The 24,525-nt window shown below is 37.2% G+C and overlaps 1 protein-coding gene across 2 annotated transcripts in view; it reads left to right on the forward strand.

Moving 5' to 3' along the window:
- NECTIN3 (nectin cell adhesion molecule 3) overlaps positions 1-12,933 on the forward strand; it is a 58,092-nt gene extending 45,159 nt beyond the window's left edge. For both annotated transcript variants that reach the window (XM_058800134.1, XM_058800135.1), the window contains 4 exons: positions 3,592-3,730; positions 5,067-5,148; positions 9,437-9,499; positions 9,997-12,933. In XM_058800134.1, the coding sequence (XP_058656117.1) occupies positions 3,592-3,730; positions 5,067-5,148; positions 9,437-9,499; positions 9,997-10,173 (461 nt within the window). In that variant the 3' untranslated portion in view covers positions 10,174-12,933. The remainder of the gene's footprint in view (positions 1-3,591; positions 3,731-5,066; positions 5,149-9,436; positions 9,500-9,996) is intronic.
- The last annotated feature ends 11,592 nt before the right edge of the window (positions 12,934-24,525 follow it).

Raw genomic sequence — 24,525 nt, forward strand, 5'->3', positions numbered from 1 at the left:
ATGTTTGGTAGCTTACAGCATTTAGAGCTTCCCAAAAATAGTTATATTGAGTGTTGTAGACAATACACTGTGATTGCATATGACTGCATGTCTTTAAAAAAGATTAAGACAACAGCTTTATTTGAAATTCAAATGGAAAAGCATCCCTAAACAACTGAAGTTTAGGTTTGGATTAATGGAGTACTGATACATGATTGACCAGTCTCAAAAACAATAGCAAGTGATATTGTGGTTATCTGTAGTTTGAGTGCAAACACAAGAAAAGGAGTGAAATTTCTAGCAGAGGGTTCTGATCCAAATTATCTCTGGAATAAAGAGATTATACCTCTCTTCAAAAAAAACTTGATATATCATCTTTAAAAGATGGTTTTACTTGGAAATAAACATAACCATAAACCAGTTTTCCACATGGGATATCTTGCTTTTGTCTCTGTGGATTTTTTGCTTTGATTTTTTAAAAATATATATATTTAATTCCTATGGGTTGAGAAGTTGAAATGTTCTGGAGTTGAAGTTATTAATAGGGATAGGGCTTACGTGCGTTGCAATGTTTTGTACATTATGTCTACTGTAAAAAGAATTGATTGTACGTACAAATGGTTGTTGTGTGAATAAACTTTTTCTTACATTCTGGAACATAGGTAGTGTTCAAAAGTGTTGCACAGGTCTGTTCTTAAAAATTGGAGATGGAAAAGCACAATAAACCCAGAGGCTGGATAGAATGAACTAAAGTGTTTAAGCTGTTTGAGATGGGCTGTTTAGTATTCACCAAAGAGAGCATAAACTTATAAAACAAGTGTCTTCAGAAACTCTTTTAAGATTAAGAGAATGATTGATAAATGGGGGTGTTTGCCATCGAAAACATTTGTTTTTAAGCACAGCTGATAAACTAACTAGGCATTGCATACATCAAAATAGTCTTGTTTTTTCATTCTATTGTCTTTGTTTGCTTTAACCATATTTCTTGGAATTAATCAATTCTCATCTATTTCTGACCATCTGGTGGTTAAATTGCTTTGGTGCTAGCACCATACATGTTAGGTGCTCTCTGGCTTGTTCAGCTTGTCATGGTGGTCCGGGTTTATGATCATTTTGCTGGTTAGACCAATGTTTTGCCAAAGCAATTCAGAAAACCAAATGAAGTGTACCCTGTGATAATTGCATTTAAGTTCTTGTGTGACACTGTGCTGGGATGTTACTATTTTTCCTGATGTTCAGAAGTAAATGGGTGTTTGTCATCTCACCCAAAATCAGACTCAGTGGGTGGGCTTTGATTGAAATTATAGCACTTTATGATATCTTGACATGATAGCAGAATTTACTAGAAGAAAAGGCACCATGAAGTTAGGATGAAGCAGTCAAGGAACTCTTCTGATATAATCACAAGTCCAAAGCATCTTCAAGAATTCTACACCTAAGAATGTATATTAGTTAGTTGAGATTTTCACACTTCAAGAAGAGGGCACCCAATGTAAACTAAACTGAAGCCAGTTAAAATGCAGTAGTTAGGTGACCCTTCCACTGATTCACGTGCACTTTCTTCAGGAAAAATTATGTATTCTTGTGTCATAGTTTAAGCCCAGCTTGCAGCTAAGCACAACACAACTGCTTGCTTTCCCCACCCCCATTTCTTCCCACCCTGCTGGAATGGGGAGGAGAATCAAAAGCAAAACTTGTAGGTTGAGATAGGAACAGTTTAATTGAAAACAAAGTAAAATATAATAATAGTAACGGATAATGAAGTGGGGGAAACAAACAAGTGATGCACAATACTTCTTTCTGGGTAATTTCCCCAGTTTATATACTTGGTATGTTCTGTGGTGTGGAATATCCCTTTGTCCTCTTCAGGTGATCTGTCCCAACTATGCTCCCTCCTAGTTTTCTTTTGTGCAGCTCCTCACTGGCAGAGCATGAGAGAGGCACACACACAAAAAACAAAAGTCCTTGATGTAGGATAAACACAACTTAGCAAAAATCAAAACATGGTGGGTTATCAGCACTATTCTCATGCTGAATCCAAACCACTGTACAATCTCCTGAGAAGAAATTAACTCTATCCCAGCCAAAGCCAGGACAGTTTATAGTGTCCAGGCTGGTATCTGATGGACACATGGAGCTTATGCCAGGAAAATCGATATATAAACTAAGGGTGGTATGTTGCGTTCATCTTTGAGGAGCAAAGTAACTTCTGCAAGTTGTTACTCTAGGACTTTATTTCTTAACATTAAGGAAGTCACAAAAAAGAGCTTATTTCAGTTTTTTTCAAGTTACTTAAATATACTTTGTGAGTGCAATCCCAGGGGAATGTTCATGTCAGATCTTTGATAAGCAGTGAGGGGACCAGAATTGTTTATTAGAGTGCAAATCAAGTGTTGTATTTTAGTTTGTTTTTTTTTTTTTTTTAATTGAGGGGTTTTGCTCAGCTTTCCAGCATGCAGGCAGAACAACGTAAGAAATCTGAGGAACTGATAAATCATATTTTATAGTCTCAGGGTTTTTATCTGTGAATAGAACATACAGCTGAAGAGGTTCTCAAAATTTCTGTCAGTAAGAGATTAAATAGAGAATGGTTGTGTTGCATTTGAATAATAATAGACTGCTTTAGAAATACATTGAAGGTAACTGTGTTAATTTTCAATTTCTTCGCTGTTGAATTTTGTGATTCAGTACTCAATGTAAATGAGAGCATTATTTAATGTATGCTGCCTAAATTTTGTAGGTAAGTGTTTAGTGCAGCTGACATGAATTATTCCAATTGTGAAACTTTTTGTTGAGCCTGTTGGCACTAGTTTAAAGCACTGATGATTTTAAGTTAAAGTATGTTAGCAGCTTTTCCAGTTTTGAGACTTAAAATTTGATTTCTAAGCATAGTGAAAGGAGTGGCCTTTAAAGACTGACAAGTATGCTAATTCAGTATGGGAGTTGTTCAGCATTGGATTTCACAATGCTAAGTTCAAAAGAAAAATGCTGTAAAAGGAAAAAAACACAGCTTTTTCTCTCCCTTTATTAAAATTTGTTTATAAAAATTACTTTCTTGTAGCTTGAAGTGTGAAGTCCTTAAGATGATAGGTGGTCTTAGGGTTTGCTTTAATAAGTGTAAGCCAAGTATTTAGTGTTTGTTTGCATATTCATTGCTTCTAGTAGTTAGTATATGGGGTTTTTTACCCTGATTTTAAGTTTTTTCTTTTTTGCTTTCTGCAAACTTAAGTGCCTTTAAAGGAAGATTGTCAATAAACCATAGTTGCCTAGGTTTTTGAATTAACACCTTGTTAGCTTATTTAAGTGCAAATCATATGTTTTGTAATGTCATCTTACCTTGAAACTGAGAATGAAAGCATGCTGCTCATACTTAATAAAAGTAGTCCATAAAATTTTTAAAACAAAAATTTTGATTTCATGAACTCTCTTAATTTCCCCAGTTGTTTAGTTGGGTAAGTTGAAGCAATACTGCAAAAGTGCTAGTGCAGGGCAAGGTTTTCTGTTTGGCAGTGGAAGGAAGAAGCATTTCTCAGAACAACGCTGAAGTAGCTTATCTGAGTTTTAAAAGTATATGAACTTCTTATAGTTGTAACCTATGCTATCACATTGCAGATGTGCCCTTTAAGCAGACATCTTCTGTTGCTGTAGCAGGGGCTGTGATTGGAGCAGTCCTTGCTCTTTTTATCATTACCATCTTTGTGACAGTGCTGCTGACCCCAAGGAAGAAAAGGCCAGCCTATCTTGACAAAATGTGAGTATGTGCTGGACTTTTTTTCTTACTCAGTTGAAAGCGATATGCAGAAAGAGTTTGTTCTGTACAGTAATTTAAGTGTCTGACTTAATTTAGCAGCTATTCAGCTTTTTTAATTTCAGGGCTCTATTTTCAGAGTACACAAATGTGAAATCACACATTTCTGAAAAAGAAATAAGGAAGGTAAGAATTACTTTGGAAGTAATAAAGAGCTTTATCTCATGAGAAGTTTGGGGTTTTTTGAAAGAAAACTATTCATAGATTTAACTGGAGGGCAAAAAAGGGTTCCCTCTTGACTGGTGCCAGTGACTGCTAGTTTGTTGTAACTGCAGATCTAACTTGCAAGGTAAATTGGCCATGCTTTGCAAATGTGAATGCCCCCTAAAATAATTCCTGAAATGTTTGTAAAATTAAGCAAGCTTCCACAGATCCATGCTTACTGATTTCTTGTGCTTTCTGGAATTTTGGTTATTTCTTTAAGTCTCTGGCACAGACTTGCAGTTTACTTTGTTCAATATGATCAAACAAAAAAGAAGGAAACAAAAACGTCTGAGAAGATGTCAGTTAAAGGGGATGATGTCTAGATTCTGTTTGGAACATGCATAAAAAAGTAACAAAGGCATACAATATTTGTAAATATATGTCTTTTTACATCCCATATACAGTTTCTTAAATCCCATATACAGTTAACACTAAAACTGAATTAGAAATGTTGTTCATATAGTTAAAGAGAACTAAAGTAAAATAACTAAGAACCTTTAGCATAAAATAAGTTTCCTCATTTGGATTGAGCTAGCAAGATGAATCAAGAGTCTTCTTTTAACATGGTTTCTCTTAAATTCTGGATCTGAAGCTTATTTCTATGAATGATCTTAAACATTTAAATTATTTTATAACCACTTGCTTTCACTGAGAAAGTTAAAATTGAAAAGGTCTTGCATGTAAGAATTGCTAGTAAGGCTTTGTCAAAGGATTTCTAAGGGAAGTCTGTAATTTAAAAAGTTGTTCAAACTGTATCTCGTAACTTAGAAACTGTTAGATACCAGTAGTTTCTAATCCTCCTTAGTTGAAGTGTTTGGGGGGAAGTTCGGTCTGCTAAACACAGGATGCAATAAATAACAAATTCTGGATAGTGCTTTTCTACAAAAAGTGTCTTCCTGAATAATAGCCAGTGGTAGACATATTCCATTACAATATATCACATCTGAGTCATTGCTGACTGAAAGGTGTTTGTCCCTGAGTACTGAATGCTGGATGATTTGGCAGTTATTTTCTGACCATTCAATTGGACTTGACAAACATGATGTGTTATATTTCATTCCCCCTTTTACTACAGGATTGATCTTCCACCCACTCACAAACCAGCCTCATTTGGAGAGAGAACGTTGTCAGTGCCACAGAAAGAAGCTATGCTTCAGGTGAGTAAGTGTTTATATGCATCTTAAATTGACTTAAGGAAAGTGTAAACTTTGCTTTATTATGTTAACTTGGTCTGATTTTGTCTTCCCGGTAATATATGGAAACCTTTCAATGGTTTCACAACCAAGCTGTTTCCTGGATCTTCTAAAAAGAACTGTAGGGGAAATGTCACTGCTTTGTCAACCACAACAGATGATCAGTTCAGCCTGAGTGGAAATGATAGGCTGCACAAAGGTGCAAAGTAAAGGAGTGAATTTAAATGGTGTCTTCTGCATACTCATAATAACTTAGAATTGAAAGTGGACTTATTCAATTTAGGCTGATTCTGGTAAGTTTTTATAAATAATGTGCTAGTTTTTCAATCATCTCTGCTGTTATTCAAATCATGGACAAGTAGCTTTTTTTTATCTTGTTAAGTATTTAAGATTCAGTACATGATGCTGAAATTCTCCTTTTTGTACTCCAGCAATCAGTATTTAACTGATTTTATGCATATCTGAGTCAGCAGGTGATGGCATTAAAATGAAGAGAAATTAACTGGACCTGTGAATAGTACTGGACAGCCGGTATTATTCATGGATACTTCTTGAGACTTGGAAACTTTCAGTTTACTTTAAATATACATTCTCATTTACCTGCTTGTGTTAATAATGAGCTACCAGTATGTACAAGTACTATGTAACTGAGTACTCATAATTTCTCTGTACTGGTATTTGAAGATACCAATTCATGTGTTCTTGTGAGTCACTTCAGAACTGAGAAAAACTGGTTCACTTATGGCCCTAAAAGAGGAAGGCAAAAGTCCAAAGTGTAAAAATACAATGGAAAAAAAATACATTATAGCTTTATTTACTATGAAGACTTGTCAACTCTTTTGTCAACAGCACTGTTACTTTTGTCCAGGTATTCTTTTAATAATCATTGCCATGGAAACGCTATTCTGTTGCTCAGAACTATCTGTTACAGGTAATGTGAAAGAGTGGTGAGCAGCCTGAAGGTTATGTCCTTGCTGAGAGAGGAATCTCTGCTTAACAATGTGGGTTTTGAGGCGAATAAGGAAGAAGTTGAGCAATGGAATATTTCCAATGGCTTAAACAGGAATTTTTCTATTGCATAATATTTTAAAAAGGAGTGTAAGAGGGTCCACTAATTCTGGGAGTCCTTGGCATCATTAGAGTAAGCTTCACTGTTTCAAACAATATATTGCTAAGAAGCAAAAATTTATTTACTTTCCTCTAAACATGCTCAAGATGGGCAGTCTTTGACAATGTTAAAGAACTGAAGTTATTATTAATTTGACAGGTACTTCTGAAGGAAAGAAAAAAACATGTTTTGCACAATGCAGTGCAGCATTCAGAGTTGTTGAAGGATTTAGAATTTAACAAGGCTCTTCTATAACTATAGAAATAGGAGTGGATAAGGGAAATGCAGCCCAGTAGGTATGTCTGGCCATGAGAAGACTGACTTGAGACTTGCAGGTTGGAAGAATGCCTCACTATTTAGACAAGCAGAGTTCTTTAACTGTAATATTTGTATTACTGATCAAAACAGGAAAGAAAAATATGAAGTTGTCTTAGCACCATTAAAAGTATCAAATACCATTTATCAAATGATGATGTTTCTGAATCAAATTTGAAAACATCAGCCACTGAGCCCTTAAACCTAGTATAATACTGATTCATTTATGGATTATGGTTCTCTTGCACTCTTCTATTTCTTTTCCTAATGCTTTTTATACAGGTGGGAATATCTCTTCCTTGATGAAAAAGGAAGCAGTATTGTTATTATTTGCCTTAAACCAAAGAACTGTTTAGACAAACAAGATTGAATGGAAGGGAGCACAAAATGTGCATCAATAAAATAATCTTGCAATAGGAAAAACAAAATTACCAGATTGGGGTTAGAATGAGGCACATGCTATTCTGGTTTCCAGTGAGTCTCTAAATCATGTCCACATCCACTGTTGGTAGAATTCCTCAAGCAAGCAGATTTTTTTGTTGTTGTTTTGTTTTGATTTTTGTTTAAAGAACATTAGCTTTTGGTGGAGATGGGACTTTTTTTGTTCCCCACGTGTGTTTTGTCTCCTTGTGTGGTGAACTCATGCTCTCATCTCAGGTTTGAAGGAGCAACACTGCCTGCTAAGTAGTAAGTCACATATTCTCAGAAATGCAGACTGCATTTTAGGACTTGAGAAGCAAAAGCACGTTGACTTTAAGGGCAGGAGGGGATACTTTGAAATAGAATTATAAGACAAAAAGCTTGACAAACTAAAGTTGAAAAATAAACCTGTGAAGATGGTGAAAAATAACTGTTGGACGAGTGGAAAAGGTTAGGAAATATTAAATTATTTTTGAAGAAATTTTACATATTAAAACTTAACTCAAAATTACTTCAAAACTTTATTAAACAAATGTGGAAAGGTAAAAAGTTAAGAGGAAGGAGGAGAAAGTAAGAACAAAATATTACTGAGATTGGGTTCTCTTCAAAATAGTTCTTAAAAGTAAGAATATGGATATATGACCACTGGAAATGTTACCTACCTGTATGAATACTTGTGGAGGGGCTTCTGCACAAAGATCAGCAACCTAGCCTACTTTGTGTTGCTGCTACCACTGTGATACTGTTGGGAAAAGATGGAATTTCAAAACAAAAAATACATACAATTGTGCGAAGGTGTTGCTTTAGCCTATTGTGGTCCTGTACTAAGTGTAGCATAAAGGAAGAACTTTACTAGGAGTGATGATACCAGAGTACAAACTGTACCCTAAATCGTAATTCTTAGATGGCATTACTTGGTGTGATTTAATCAGCCATTAACTCAGGTAGTTGGTGATTAACTGGATGTTTGAAAACAGTCCATTTCACAAATTAAGTTTTTCTATCATAATGGTGAAGAAAAAAATAAATGTGAAAGAAGGGAGATTTCAATGCTTCTGCATGAAGTAACTTCTCATCCACCAACATTCCCAAGTCCTGCTCCTCAGAACTGCTCTCAATTACTTCTCTGCCCAGCTTGTGTTTGTGTTTATGATTGCTCTTACCTGTGTTTATGATTGCACCTGAAAGGTGCAGGACTTTTCTCTTGGCCTTGTTGAACTTCACAAGGTTCACACAGAGCCACTTCTCAAGCCTGCCAAGGTCCCTCTGGAGGGCATCCCTTTGCCTTCAGCATGTTACCACACCACACAGCTTGGTGTTATTTGCAAACTTGCTGAGGGTACCTTGATCCCACTGTCATGTTGCCAAAGAGATGTTAAACAGTGCTCGTCCTGATACGGACCCCTGAGGAATGTCACTTGCTTGGATTTTGAGCCAGCAATGAGCCATCTCTGAGTGTGACCATCCAGTCAGTTTTTTATCCACTGAGTCGTCCACCCATCAGATCCATGTCTCCTCAGTTTAGAGATGTCATGTGAGACAGCATCAAATGCTTTGCATAAGTCCAGTAGGTGACATCAGTTGCTCTTCCTTTTTCCACCAACACTATGATCCTGTCATAGACAGCCACTAAATTTGTCAGGCTCAATTTGCCCTTAGTGAAACCATGATGATGGTTACCAACCATCTGCTTATTTTCTATATGCCTTAGCATAGTTTCTGCTCCTTCATCTTGCTGGGCACTGAAGTGTGGCTGACCTGTAGTTTCTCAGGTCATCTGTTTTTAGACCTGGGGGTCTTATTTCCCCTTTCTCAGACAGTGTGCACCACAGTCTTTCCACTACTTCTAAAACAAGATGGATAGTGGGTTAGTCACTTCCTGTGAAAGTGTCTTCAGAACTTGCAAATGTATCTTATCAGGTCCCCTGAACTTGTTCACCTCCAGATTCCTTAGCTGATCTTGAACCTCATCTCTTATTGTTGGCAGTTTGGCTGGGGTGGAACTAATTTTCTTTGCAGTAGCTGAGTAGCTGGTATGGGGCTGTGTTTGGGATTTGTGCTGAAAATAGTGTTGATAACTCAGGGAAGTTTTTTATTGCTGGACAGCCTTGGGACCTATTCTGCTGCTTGTACTGCCCTGCCAGCAGATGGACTTGGGGTGTACACAGAATATTGGGAGGGAGACAAGATATTGGGAGAGGGAACACTGCTGGGACAGGTGACCCTGACTGATCCTCATCTTTTTTCCAGTCACCATTGGATTGTAAGAAGGATTCTAAATGATAATCAGTTAAGACACTACCTAAGGCAGAGTGTATTTTGGGATGACTGGTGGTTTTTTGTATTAACCAAAGCTGTTCTGCAGTTTTGAATCTTGACTTGTTTCCCCTGTAACTTTTCTTCTTTCAGAAAGAACATTTTACTTTGCAGAGCCAGTACAGAGAGAGAGATGCTGGAAACTTGCAGCACATGGTAAATAATAAGATGGCTTGAATTCCTGATTGAAGCTTTGATTTCATCTTATTCCATAAAATAAACTTATAATGTTGGTTTTCATGAACAAAAAAAATATTTGTCCATCCTGGTCAATAACTGTTTGATTGTGTGAGTTAAGTGAAAAGTGGCAGTATCATTTTAATATCCTATAGTAGTTTGATGACTAATTCAAATACTTAAACACTCCAGCTTTCATTTCTTGGTGAGTAATATAAAGCAGAGGAGTGTTGACAGACATTTTTGTAGTTGCTGGTTTGCTCTTTAGATTTATTGATATTTAGAGTTCAACTTCATTTGAAACAAGCATTTGAAGTCAACTGTCTCTTAGGGAAATTTATAAGTTCCTGTTTCTTTATTCATAGGGCTGTCTTGGAGATAATATATCTTTGATTTTGCTTAAAGCTTTACCAAGAATAGGAATTTCAGGTTCTATACATGAACTATGAAACTTATTACTTCTTATGTGTGTTTAGAAAACTGTGAATGGAAGGCAACTTACTTGTGGGGCTGAAGAGCCACAGGAGCAAGAGGGTCTTCAGCCTATGTATCCTGTTTATCAGCAAACTCACTACAAAAATTGGAGCAACAGATACCCACAAAGCTCGGGACCTGTAAGAGCCTACATCAATACAAGGGAGCATTATGTATGATTCTGTACTCAGATGTTTTTAACAAGGAATTTATTACCTGTTGACTCTATGATCCTCATGTCTTTTTGGCTTTCATCTCTAAAATAATTGGGTTTTTTATGTGTGGAAAAAAATGGATGGAGAATTTTATACAGGTAAACCATATGGAATTTAAAACTTGCCTCTAGTACTTGGTATGTCTGTGTTTTTGTAGTAATATTGATCTGCCAAATGAGGAGAGCAACTTAGCTTTTTTAACCTTCACAGTCATAATCTGTATAACCTGTATTAATTGTTTGGCACGTGCCAAAATGTAGTTAAGCTTTTTTTGCTGGCTATCTATGGGAGCATTCTCTCTGGATATTTTAAAAGAACCTTTCCCATATAAAAGTGAATAAATATGAGCAAGACAGCTGAATCCCTTGTGACATTAGCAGTCTCAGGCTGAGCCATCTTAGCAACTTGAGATATGAATTTGACTGGCCTTAGCTATTGATTTCTCAACCAGCTCTACCTCTCTGTCAAATGAAAAACTAGACTACCTCTCAAATACTGACTGGCTGGTCCATAAACTACACTGTTTTTCTTCTCACCTTGTTAAAAGTGAAGCAATTGCCTTACATCAAAAGCTTTTTGTTGTCTATTGATTCTGCTTGTTGCTGGCTTTGTTTTTACAGTTAGTCTACATGAAACCTAGTTGAAAGAGTTAGATGACTAGGCAGACAGAACTTTCTGTAAGTGTCTTTTGTGAAGCTACATCTGTGTTCCCAAATATGACTCCTATTTTAGGTGCTGCAGAGTTTATTTTCCTTGGTAATAGATACATTCCTTGGTTTTTTCTTAGTTTACAACAAAACTGCCTGTGATGTGTTCTTATGTCTTAGCAAGAAAAGAAAAGCTTCATCAACTTCAAATGCTTGCTAGCACTATCCTTTAACCTTAACCAGTAGTGTGAAGTAACTGGAGAATGTCCTGACATTACCAGTGCTAAAAGTATCCCACATGAATCTTTTGTGTCTGTGGTAATGCTTAAAAAATGTGCTCATGATCTTGCTAGAAAAATAAGTCTTCCTGTGAACTAAAAAGTAAATATTTATCAAGTAAAAATATGTATATAATGTGTTAGTGCTGAAATGAACTCATAGGACAATCTTAAAATATTTTAAGACAGTAGAAAAATGGGTTGTATCTAAAATTTGCCAGAGAAACTTAAGACTTGAGTATTCTCTAAGTACATTATGCACATAAGTACAGAATGATGATTTTCAGTCAGATGACATGAAGAACAAGATGTTAGAATGCTTGGTGTCATGCTGAACTACCTGTTGTACAGAACTGAACATTACTTCTGGGGTATTAGTGTGTTTTTCTGCAGATGTTTGAATTTTTTTAGAGGCCAGAGTCAAGCTGTAGAAGCAGCAGAATTGAAAGCTAGCATAGGTGAGTGTGCTGCAGGCAGGGGGCTGTTGTTAAACCTGTATTCAACCTGCATTCATCTCCATCACTGTACAAGTTCATGAGACCTCTGTCCACAATTGGGCCGGGTAAATAAAATTCTTCTAGTTTGTTACAGGTAGCATCTAGAAAATTATGGCTTGGGTGCCTGTATACTGGACTCTGTAGAAGTAGGTATTTCCTGTTCTCTTGCTAAGCAGCTTTCTGTTAAATGATGTCGTTGAACTTGACAGCTGAAGGAATGGCAAAAAGAAAGGTTGGACAGAACCTGCTTCTTAGGAGCTATCTTTGAAGCACTGGCACCTTGCTTTTCTCTTGGGAACTGGGCACATTCATGTAAATTGAGCAGCTGTTATCAATTTTAAAGTTTCCTGCTGTATTTGAGACCTAAAAAAGGGCTTGTGTCCCTCAAAATTGTTTTTCCATAATGTTAGTTTAAGTAGCTATCTCTTTACGTGAGCATTGCCTCGCCTATCCTTACATTACTGCAGCTCCAAAAAGCATCAGCTGTCAGAACATTGAAAGAAAACAGTGTCGTGGACAAATGAATGACAGAATGCAGAGAGGAACTATACTGCTTAAGATAATTTGATCAATATTACTGAGCAAAACTTGATACCAAAAATATTTGAATAGACATTATGGAATGGCTCAAAACTTTTGCTGTGGCAGTGCTTCCTCTGCATTCATTAGTACAATGTGGTATTGAGCAGGTGATCACTTCAATCCCTTTTGCAAAAAAACATTTATTTTAGATTCAGAAAAAATTCTTCTACTGCTTTTTATAATTATTTGCAGATACTTTCCTTTCTGTTTTGTTTTTGTTTTTTTTTTTTTTTAAGAGATAAAACTTTAGCGGAAGGAAGAATGCTATCAACAAAGCTATCATTTTTTTTTAATGTGTAAAAATAGCTTAAAAAATAAAAATGTAATCCAACTGTGTTGTCCAAGTTACATATCAACAAACTACAGAAAGCTTGATTTGCAAACTACCCATCAGAATGTAGTTTGCCCTAAAGTCATTAAGGAAATACATTACCACCGATTACAGGTTTGTTATCTGTGAGAAATGGTTTCTTTGTAATCTATTCAGGGACATTTAGTATATTAAGTTTTTGAAATGTTACTTTTAGATTTAAGTGTGGCTGAATTTGGGGGAAGAAATTGGGCAAAGAATGCTCAGAAGAGAACAGAAAAAATGTCTGCTAATTAGGCTTTCTCACTAAAAGGATTGTACATATAGAAGTAAGTTTGATCTGCTTTTGTAAGATGTAGAAAATGTCCTTTTATATTTTTGTACATTTTTAAATGCTTGTATTTGTAATTTGACTGGAATAAAAACATTCAAAATATAACATTTTCTTCTGTTGTTTAGATTTAAGATTACTTAAAATGCAAAGTCTGGTAAAATGCATCCACTTTTTTGGTGTTATGTTTCTTCTGTGATTGTACATGCAGAACATGTTCTTTTTACTAACTCTACCACTTTGAGATATTGTGGTGTTGCTTGCTGAAATCCTTCTAACTTTCATCTTACATAACAGGAAGCATATAGTACTGTGTGAAAATGCAGTACTGAGGTGAACTGAGCACCCAGAATCTCTGGTGAGGGAGGAGGGGAAGATTAGTAATTTGCATCTCTAGCATTGGTAAATGTAAATTGTCCTCTGCCCCAGTATCTCTAAATTCTATAAGGTAGTCTAATTGTAAAAAATCTAAGATTTTAATGTTTGGAGTATGTCCAGAATGACTGTGGATACAATACAAATTTTCATTTGTATCCACAGTCTAAGAAATTGTACTACTAAAAGTAAGGAAATACCTAACAAAATATTATTAAAGGACTCCCACTGTTCAGTCACAAATGATCTAATGTATTTTGTGTTGAGCTCAAGTAAAGCACAATAAAGATGTGTGATAATTCACGAAGAGCGAAGGGAGACTTTTCACCTTCTGACTTGTGTACTTTGCCTTCTTTCTGGCAATGTTACTGCTCTTTTGTCCTCTGAGGGATGCAAGTTCGGGTGCTATGTTGTCACATAGGTGATTAAAATTTATTATAGTAATTTTTAATGCCACAAACCTGAAAGCACTCTATCTGAAACATTGTTTTATGTGAAGGCTGAGTGCGTGCTCTACCAAAAAGCATCTGCAGAGCAGATGAAGTTGTTTTGACAACTTGGGCCACTTCAGAGGTTCCTGACAAGGACAGGTAAAGCTCCAGGTGAAAAAAGAAATGTCTGTGTAGTTTCCTTCCTGATTGCCCTGTGGGAGGTGGCCTGGGGTTTTCTGTCCACCTGTGGTACATTTCCAGAGTATTGGGAGACTGGGTTTAACTTTCTGACAGAAGGTAAATATGTGATATTTCTGCATTTATTAAAAGGTATGACATGGTTCTTGGTGAAAAACTTGATACCTTTAGTTGAATTATGTTGCCAATGCACAAAAATAACCTGTGAATCTTAGTAGTAATTATTCAAACAATGTGAAAAACCCACGTAGGATGTGTTAGGTATTTTAATCTGCACTTACAACCCCACAGTGAATTTTTTTCTGTATTTGTTTCTACTTGATTTTATGCTATATCTAAATCTAGATCCTTCAATTGCCACTAGAAAATAAATTGTATTTAAAAGCCTACAAGTCAAACTGTGACTCTTCTATCCCTTTGTGGGACTAGTATTCAAGACTTTAAATCAGAATTGATTTCCAACTTGGTCTCAAAATAAAGCAGACTTCAGCTTCCTCATCAACTGAGATGAATTTGCATATCTGCAAGGCTACACACAGAATGCATAGAGTATGCTAAATATATTAAAACATCATTTCAATTTGACTGAGTTTAGCCATAGATTTATTATATTCCAATTTGAAGTGTACTAGGTTAAATTAGACTTATTATCTAACAGAGATTTAAGGGAAATAACTTCTCTAATACTGATTGTCAGAGGAAGAAGTTTAAGATATGCTATAAAAGATTCCACTGACTTTTCTGGTTGTTGTTTTTTGTTGTTGGTTTTTTGGGGTTTTCTTTGTCCTTTTCCCAATGTTAGATTTTATTTGTTTATTACTGTTTTGGATCTCTGAATAGTGAGATCTCTAATAGTGTTGCCACATTAGATCCTGTTCTTAAGGTGTGCCTGCAGCTTCAGTTTCCCTGACACTTCATCTTGCCTCTCCTATTAAGAAGTCCTTTGTATGACTTCAGATATTCTGTGCTTGAACAGCAAAGTATTTTGGGCCAGTATTGTTTACCCAGTTCAGCTTATAACAAATTCCAGAAAATTACTCTTTCCCTGCTGATGTGGACTATGTGCAGTAGGAGGTTGTGTGCAGTGCAGCAGCATACCCACAGAAGATGCTTCAGCCCTGCCAGTTGTCTCCTGGCTGGTCAGCAGAGAGGCAGACCTTTGTCCAGATGGGGTCTTTGCTGTCACCATAGTGTTTTGTACTCACCAGAAAAAGAATTCAGAGATATACATAATTTTTCTGAACTGCTGTCATAATTTGGGAATAATTGCTTTCGGGCACTATTTGTGGCAAAAGCTTAATTCATTGTCAAGTAGAGCAGTTGAATTTCTGTCTTATGTTTGACTAACCTGGCTCTTTGAGGACCAGACTTCAGCTACTGACATGACTGGTCTTATTAAGCATAAAAACTGAAGGAGCCTGACTTTAATCCCACAATTAAAAAAGTTCTTTGCTTCTTTGACATGAATTGAGAGGTAAGAGAGAAATGGCCGTGGGTAAATAAAATGTCTTTGTATTAGCTTTAAAATTCAGATTGATGAGTAGCATCAAATGTAGATTGGTCTATCCAGCTAGGCTAAGCAAATGGACAAAAGGCTTAAGGGGTGGCCAGAGGAAGGAACACACTTTAAATGCAATGCTTTAGTAATGCTTGTGACATCTCATTGTGTTGCTTACTTTTATTTTGGCCAACAATACTGCTAATGACACTGCATTTGTGGCAAAAAACCCAAATATTGGGCAAGGCAACACGTCTCACCTGTTTGGATGTGTTTTTAAGAAATTTTAAATCTGACTATTAGAAGATTGCTTCTTAAAAGTCCAATCTTCTAATAGAAGATTTAGCTTTAACAAAAAGTCAAGCCGTCTGCTTTACAATTCCCCCTACTCTGAATTTTTCCTGGGTGGACTTCACCTTAAGTCATGTAGCACAGGTGTATCTACTGCGTGTAAAAAAATTGACTGGTCTCTCATTTTCTAGGATTGGTGTGGCCATTACCAAGGTTTGTGTGGACAGAAATATGATTTTCCAGAATTCCTCACTGTGGGATTGTTACTTGATCAGCCAGCAAAGCCCCTGGTGGCCTCTGACTTTGTACACTCAATGGTATAAGCCAGAAAGTTCTCTTTCTTGCCTCTGTTCTTTCACAATGTGTTTCATTCAGTCCCATGGAGGATTAGTAATGAAAGTGTTTCACATTAAAAAGTTGTCAGGCATCTTAAAAGTGCCTGCTTGTTTCTGTTAATTTGGTAGGTTGTCTGTCTCCTGTCCCTTCCCTCTACCTTTGCTCCTTCTATGTCCTTATGGTTTTTCTTTGTTCAGTCATCTCATATCTCTCTCTTTTCCAGCTGGGAGAGATAACAGTGTCTTCCTTAACCTCTTCCATTCTTTTTTATATTATTGGCCAAATTATTTCTCACTAATACACCTAGTTAGGGCTTTATTAACAAAAAAAAAAAAAAAACCAAAAAACTAATGCTGTTCAAAAATGGAGAATAAGTTCTATTTTGTCCCATATTTTTCTCTTACCTTTCTGCTCTGGCTTTTTGGGCCAGTGTTAGTTAATTTTCAACTCGATATGGAAATGGTTGAGATTCAGTGTTGCTGAATTCTTTTTCTCCTCTTTCATATTCTGTAACAGCTTGAGGAATGTGGAGTGTCTGTGTTTAACTCCAAGAAATTTTCAAAGTGGAAAATGGGTAACTTGTTAACATCAGGTATTCTCATTACAGCTGGACAAATTAGGATGATGTGACATTGCAGATGGTTTAATCACCTGACTTTCAGGTGATACGTGATTTATAGTAAGCAAGACAAATGGCAAACATGGAATGGAGCTTGGAGGAAACACTTCCTGCTTATACAGGAAGGTGACATTTAGACTGCTTGCCTATTCCTTTCTTGAGACAGAATAGCTGGTGATAATAAAGTGTGGTATAATGATAAGATAATAGTATGGCTAGGAATCAGCAAACAAACATAAAAATATTGTTCTCTATCAAAGCAGTGACTCTGTTTTCTGAAACAATTTTAAATGAACCAAAGGTAACCATTGTCTACAAAGCTCCTCAGTTTCGGATGTGTCCTAGTAGCAGGAAGAATCTGGTTAATCTGGATGTTGATGCTACTTAGCTGATTGTTGCAGGTTATAGTAGGTTATCCCAAAGCCAGTTTGTAGACAAAGTGAGAAATTTAGAATTGTCACTTTCAAATGTGTTACTATGAAATCACATTCAAGTTTCACCATCTGCTTAATGTGGGATTTCTATACAGCTTAATTAGCCACATAGCTCTGCCCTAGTCTGTTCAAAGATTCATGTAGAAAGCCAAAGATAATTGGATTTCTAGTGTCACTGATCACACTCAAGTGCGTGATTTGCACAGCAAGTGTAATTGACCCCATGTGTATGTGAAATAAAATGCCCAGTGGATACCTGTATCTAAAAGCATTGATTATACAGTAAGTAGTTTGAGTTACTGTATTGGGAAATAATTCAGTCTTTTCAACTGAAGAAAATCTAATTAACCAAGAAAATCTATCCTTTAAAGACTGCTGAGGGAGGAGGGTGGAAGAAGCTGCTGTCAACACCCCAGAATACAAAGTCTCAGGTGAAAGTCGAAAATAATTTCAACTGCAACTGAATAGCCAAGCAAGTAGTGACATTGGCTTCTCTTGTAATGGAAGCTTCAGCTTTCAGGTAAGTCTTCCTCTTGGAAGACAGAAGATGAATCAGAGCTTTGCAAGCCTTTGCTTGGAAAAGACATCAGCCTTTGGTGTCTAAAGACAAAGCTGGGGATGCACGATGGATATGCCTGGATGCTGCACGTGCTCACTGCACTTTTGACTTCCCCTTCCACTTGCCCTGTCTGTGAGGGTGGCTGGGAACCTGGGCAGAAGGGCTTCCACTGCAATTCAGCTTCTCTTGACATCAGCAGTTGGATTTAACTCTTTCTGCTTTCTGCCTCCCCTTGCCCTGTCCCCTCTGCTGACACCTTTACCAATATTTTGGGTTTTGTTTTTTTTTTTTTTAATTCCTAATGTTCTAGAGTTAAAGGAGCTGATGTTGGTGAGCTTTTGAGATGGTGACTTATACAAACTATTGCAGACCATGGTATATGATTGTGCAGTAGTAGGCTAAAAAATGCCCTGAGATGTTTGGAGCTGCTTTGGACCTACTCCAGCACCAATTGACAAGTACTGTGAAACAGTTCTAATGTGCTTTAAAAGGAAGAGCTTCCTTAGGAAATCCCATGGAGTCATAGAGGTGGTAGTGCTTTTTTTCTGCTGTTAATTTTCTTCTTGTTTGATTACAGCTCACAATATAATGTTCATAGGCAGATGGCACTTAATTTGATCACATACAATTCATGTCTTCCAGTTCCTGAGTAGACATTTGGTAAAGGGGAAAAAAACCCACTGAGGTGATATGCAAGTAAACTTTAATCTGAAATGAGCATGTTAAAGGCTATGCTTAAGCAGTTTCTATGGGAGCTCACTGATAGTTTAGAAAAAAGTCAGACAAGCTAGGCACTTACCTTAAAATGCCAAGCTATAGAGAAGCCAAACTTTGCAAAAAAACTGGGAAGAAAGTTTTTTAAATTACATTGAACTTCCCCTAACTCCAGCTGGCCAAGTTGCTGCTTCTGTAAATAAAAATATTTCAGTCATGTCACACAGTAATACTTTTTTTTTTTTTTTTTAAAGATTCAGGGAAATAAGCAGAAGACAATTCTTGTAAGGTTCCTACACACAATATGTATATGATGAGATACATGCTGATTGATGCAGTTCAGGAAACTGGTCGCTGTCACAAACTCCATCTTGGCATTTCTTACAAGTTTAATTGTATCAATAATAGCACACTGCCACAGCAAATGTTTGCTGGCTTTTATAAATGAAATTTTGGAATTCTCTAGGAAATCTAAGTATTTTTCATATTTCTTCTGAAGCCTATTTACTACTTTCTCTTACAAAGATAGGTTTTCTGCTCCTCTGCATTTAACTAAGTATTGCTTTATTTACTTGGAGACAGAAATATAATTTTGAAATACAAGGTCACTGTTGCCCATGCTTGACAGACATAACTAACAAGTTCTAAACGAGACCCCTGTATGTGGGGCTTTTGATTAACCTGCCCCCTTCCCATTGTGACTTGGAATCTGAAATCTTTTTACTGAGCTTTGTATTTTCTGTAAGTCTGTGCATTTAGCACATGTATTTGCTTTGATTTACAGTTAATTTAGACTTTCATCTTCAAAAATGTCAGGCATGTAACTGAAAAGAAGGAAAAAAAAACCTCATTAAAAAAATTACCGAACTGGATGCTGGTATATTCTACCCCCAAGTGCTAAAAGACCATTTTAAGAGCTGCCGCTGAAGTCCCACTTGTTTACTAGAGCACTAAACAAATAAAGCTGAAGGGAATAGTGATTGTTGAGGACTACTGTGCATCTGGATAGCACTCACCCTATCTCAAGATAGCTTCCGTTATATTAAGAGCTTGTATCTCACCCTGATTAGCAACAGGAAATAATTAAAATATAATCAGGCTCTCTTCATTAGAAATGTTCTTGAATACTTTGAAAACTGTCAAATAACTGTCTTCAAAACTGAATGTTCCTATAAATAAAGAAAAAAATGTTGTGTCTCTGATTTTTTTTTTTTAATACATGTTTGGCTCCAATACCAGGATAAGCATACATTGGTTTTGTAAATGCAGAAGACTAACGCATTTTGGATATTTACACAGACTCAGACTAGCAAGGACAGCTCTTCCATAAGGCTGAGATTCCAGAAAGTCACCATTTCAAGTCAGCTGGTGAAGGGATAAAGATGGAGTTCAGCCTAGGTGTAAAATGTATTTAACTCTGAGCCATTGGTAGATTGATACTGGTAAGCTGCTTGTCCTGCTGTTTGGATCTCCCCCTGGCTTGGGCACTTGCCCAAGCTGAAGTCCTTTCTTAGATAAAAAAGTATCAAAGGTATCTTTTTGTATGTTTCTCTCTGAATTGCTCTGCTGTTATTGAAATACTTCTTGTTCAAAAAATATGTTCAGTGAACACATGGGACTGCCTGTAATAGCTTTTATGTATCTTCAATTAAAGCAATAAATGTCAGGACAAAGTGATTTTGCTTCCCCTTAGGCCTGTACAGTTGGTTACCAAAGAAAGCTGGTGGTTACTGCCAGGTAGGTGGTCAGTGCTGTTGCCCTCATTAGGTCTGTGATTGCCTGGAGTAATTATTCTGCAGCTTAACATTTGTGCAATCAGCTGGAAAATACAGAGAAATATAAAATGGTATGACCCTCATGATACAATGCTGCTGTGCCCCTTCAAGTGAATTTTCTCTTTTGAAAGACAGATTTTTCCTGTTTTCTCCTATTTGAGAGAGCATTGTATGTACAGTGACATTGCTTAGTGGAAACTGAAATGCTTCTTTATTTCCCAAATTGCAAACCTTGGAAAAAACATAGGTGAAGTTCAAATTTGAGCTGATACTGAAATTTTTCAAAAGAATCTACACTTCAGCCTTTGTGAAACCTGAAGATATGTGGTTTTATAGTGAATTGAAACCTAGTTGTATTCCACAGTCTTCTGCAAACTCTGTGCATCAGATTACAAGGAAAAAAATGTCTGCAACACAAGTAAATTTTAGGTTTATTTCTCTGCTGTATCAAGTTTGTGTTCTTCATCAGTATCCTCCATCACATGTCTTTGCCCTTAATAGCTGTCTCTCAGAAATTCAGCTATAATACTTCTTAATAATTACAGATTTTTTTCTGAAATTTTCCTTGGTTTTTTTTTTTTTTTTTTTTTTTTTTCCTGGTAAATGAAAGTTACAGTGTAGCCAAAGCATAGATCTCCCTTTACTTACATATTTGTTGATAATTCCACTTCTCCCTGTTTCCATGAATGCACCTTGGCATGCAAGAGTGAACTGAGGAAAGAAAATCCTATTCCATCAGGATGAGACACCTTCAGCAGCTGTAAAAGGTACTGCAAGGGACTCTCTGTGCCCAGAAATGTGCTCCTTGGTGTGCTGTGGTCTGTAACAGGTAGAAGAGAGTGAGACAGCAGATAGAAACTGTGAGACAGTACAGGGGGTCTGTCTGAAGCTCATGGCTTAGCAGGTGATTTCGGTTAGTGTGTCACCAGTGCGAGCCACACTGAATGTGCTCTGTGCACCCCACACATCCCTGCTGAATGCCAGGATGAGCTGTCCTGTCCCTGGCAGGCTGCTCCTGTGCCTTTGAAGGGAAACCATATGGAGTGTGAGTGCAATTAAGGCACTACTGCTTTTGCACTTGCTTGCAGTTCCAAATGACTAAAAATGCCCTGAGTACCTAAGGAATTGCTTAAAATATAATGATGATCATCTTAAAGAACACAGGAGAAAGTGGTGGGATGCTTCTTTCAGATAGAATCATGTATGATGCCAGAATAGCCTCCTGATACTGAACTGATGGTATGAATTTACAAATGAGAAGGTTTGCTGAAAAGGAAGTGTCCTACTTTAGCTTCAACTGCACACTTCCTTCATTTTGGAAGTCTGGGATTTTTTTGTCAGCCATAGTCATTATAAGAGACTTGCCAATTTCTGTCTTGTATTGGAAGGACCGAGATAGACAGAGTGCTCCCCAGGTGACTTCACAGAGAGTGGAACTGGCCTTTTCCCTTGGCCTGCTGACCAGGGCACACTGCTGCAAGGTGGAGTTCACCAGTGCACCCAGATGTCTTCCTGCAGAAGCCAACACTTGCTCTGTTCTTTCCCAGTTTCTGCATTTCTTATTGTATGGATCAACCTGAACTTCTATAACTGAGGAACTGAACCCTGTCATACACCTGGTTTGATACAAATGTGCTGCGCATAATAGTGTTGACGGGTAGTGTCACTGAACTTTAACATTGATAAAAATGTTGACTCTCTTAAAAAGGGAAAATTTTCTTTGTGTGTTTGGTCTCACTGTGGGTTTGTGGTTTACTTGTCACACTGCAAGGGGAATGCTTCATTCCTTGCTGCCATGGTAATGAATCAAAGTTATCAGCAACACAGCAGTTGTGGTAGGTGTAGGTCAACTACAAGCTCAATCTCTTATAGTGCCTTTAATATCAGTTAAATATCTCCAGAGACCTGCTCTGGAGATTGTCTTTCAATACAATAAAAATATTGTATTTCAAAACAATAAAAATAAATCATTATTTGTAGACAGAAAAAGGAGCAATGGTGTCATTTGCTGCCCCTTTTTCTTCACCATTTTGTTGTAAGGACAGAACCACTTTAGCAAATGATCACATAGCCTGGCTTATTGCAATATGTAGCTTCATAACCAGGATAGCTTCTAATAAATATATGTATTGACAAGTATATGGTCTTTTACCTTTCTCACACATCTTGGGTCATTAATTTGCAACTTAGACATTGTACCCAACTTTTCCTGGTGTTCAGGAAGCAGTCTCTAACTTGCAGGCTTATAAAACTCCTTGTACAATAAAATCATCTTTCACATGTTTACTATCCCTGAATCTGCCTGATTATTGTGATCAGATCTAGAAGGTGGAGGTACCTGAAAGGCTCAGCAGCCTGATCCATTGAATTCTGCTGTCCTCTGTGTTTCCTTCCCTATTGGCAGAATCTGGATATTATCTGGTTTAGGTTAAGTCATTGGTGGATTTTGCTCTCAGACTCACTGCAACACTCAGATTCAGGATTTATGGAAAAGGAAGTACAGTGGTTACGAGTGGAAAAGGACGTGGCTCACTCTTTCTCAGAATAAAAAATAATGTACCTCTTGGAAAATCTGATTAAAAAAACAAAAACCAAATAGCAATGTGGTATACACACACCCCAAGTCCCAGGAAACAACTCCTGAAAGCAGCATGATGGAGTTGGGGAGCAAAATGTATATTATTGGGCTTCATTAATAATTATGTCATGGGGGAGGAATGGTCCACTACAAAACTGTAGAATTTTAAACTATGCTTTTTATTCTTTTAACTGTTGATCCATTCTGCAGTTTCTGAAAACATGAGTTTTGGCCAGCAAGGAAAGAGTAAAAGGTGCAGTTTGTTACTTTGGGTGAGTGGCTCATAGGGTTTGTGGGTTTTCATCTCAATTGTAATGCTAGCTGTGGAAGATAGCTGTTCCCAGACTTTACTGACTGCCTGAAAGTGACAGTGCAAACAAGCTTCTGAATGATGTGATGAACAGGGAAAGAGGGACAAGGATTCGTTTTAAATTGCTATTTAAACATCCAAGCAGACTTATATTGGAAACTCACTTAGGTAACATTTATGAACCTGGGGACAAAAGCTGTCTGAACTGACAGCAGCAAATGAAAGCATGGCTGCTGAATTGTCCAAGCTATAAAAGAAATCAGAGAGAACATGGGGTACTTGTTGCTTTGGGTGTAACAGATGTTGCACTATGTACCCCTCCAGCCTTACAAAGTGCTTACTGTGACTTTGAAATTTTTTGTGTAGTTCCAGATATTTTATCTGTGGAAATCCTAAGTAAGTAGTAGCTGTGCTTCCCAGAGAGCAGAAATGCTTTCATCTCTCTGGTTTAGATGGTGGGTACATCAAAGCCTAGAGAGTGAACTGCTTCCCTGTTGTTAAATGCTTGAGCTCTGAGACATTGGTGTCAGGGGTAGTTATGCGAGAAATGTCCCAGTAAATCTGCTGGGACATTTGGAGTACTTATAAACTTAAAACTAAGACTAGGGAGATATCTCAGGTTGTGAAAGTAAACTTGCTACTGTCACTTCTAGTTGCTCATATATTCACTTTCACTGACTGGCACTGCTTCGTGTGTAAATCTGCTGGTTTGTGGAAGGCTGTTAAAACATGTGATGGTTCTGCTGGCTGGGACATCCTGATTTCAAGCTTATAGGTGCATTTGGTAAATTCATACTATTTCCTCTTACAATGAATTTTCTTCAGTTTGAATTCTTCCTTCCTGGTGTTATGGCCTCTGTAGCCAGCAGCTGTATTTCTCTCTTGCCCTTCATGGGCCTGGGTTAATGAAGTTCAGCTCTCTCTTGGCAACGCCAGACTATTGCATGTAACCCCTTAAAAGACAAATAGTTCCTGAACCTTTGGCTGGCCTGCTTTGTTGTGAGCACTTGTAACTTTGGTTTTTAAATCTCATACCAGATATCAAATCTCACACGTAGCATCCATGCTTTAGTTAGTGTTATTTATTAAAATGCAGAAAAGGGTGGGAGTTTTTTTCCCCATCCAGACACATGGGAAACAGTTTGAGGTTCTTTAGCTGCATGGGCTTCTTTTGCCACATATGGTGGCATTGTAAGTGTTCCCAGTGGCTGACAGAGTAATTAACCTGGCTTTAATTATTTGAAATGCTATATTTGGAGGAGGAGGATACATAATATGAACAATGAGGCATTAGGATGAAATTAATTCCATCAGAGTGGCCAGGAAGCCCTGCAGAGCAGAGTCGTAGTGCACTTGAAATCCTACCAACCCTGAACTCTCTGGGCTTTGCTTGTGTCACTGCCTGCTAATATGTTGGCTCAGTAGAGCACCTTAAATCAGGCATAGCTGGAACTGTAATTGCCTATTTTCCCCCACCCAACATTCTTCTGTGGCCTGCAGGGCAACTGCTGCCAGGGCCTTACTCAGTGATTTGTGCTGCTTTTAAAGCCTGG

Source organism: Ammospiza caudacuta, chromosome 2, assembly GCF_027887145.1.
Source record: "Ammospiza caudacuta isolate bAmmCau1 chromosome 2, bAmmCau1.pri, whole genome shotgun sequence".
In the NCBI taxonomy this organism is placed as follows: Eukaryota; Metazoa; Chordata; class Aves; order Passeriformes; family Passerellidae; genus Ammospiza; species Ammospiza caudacuta.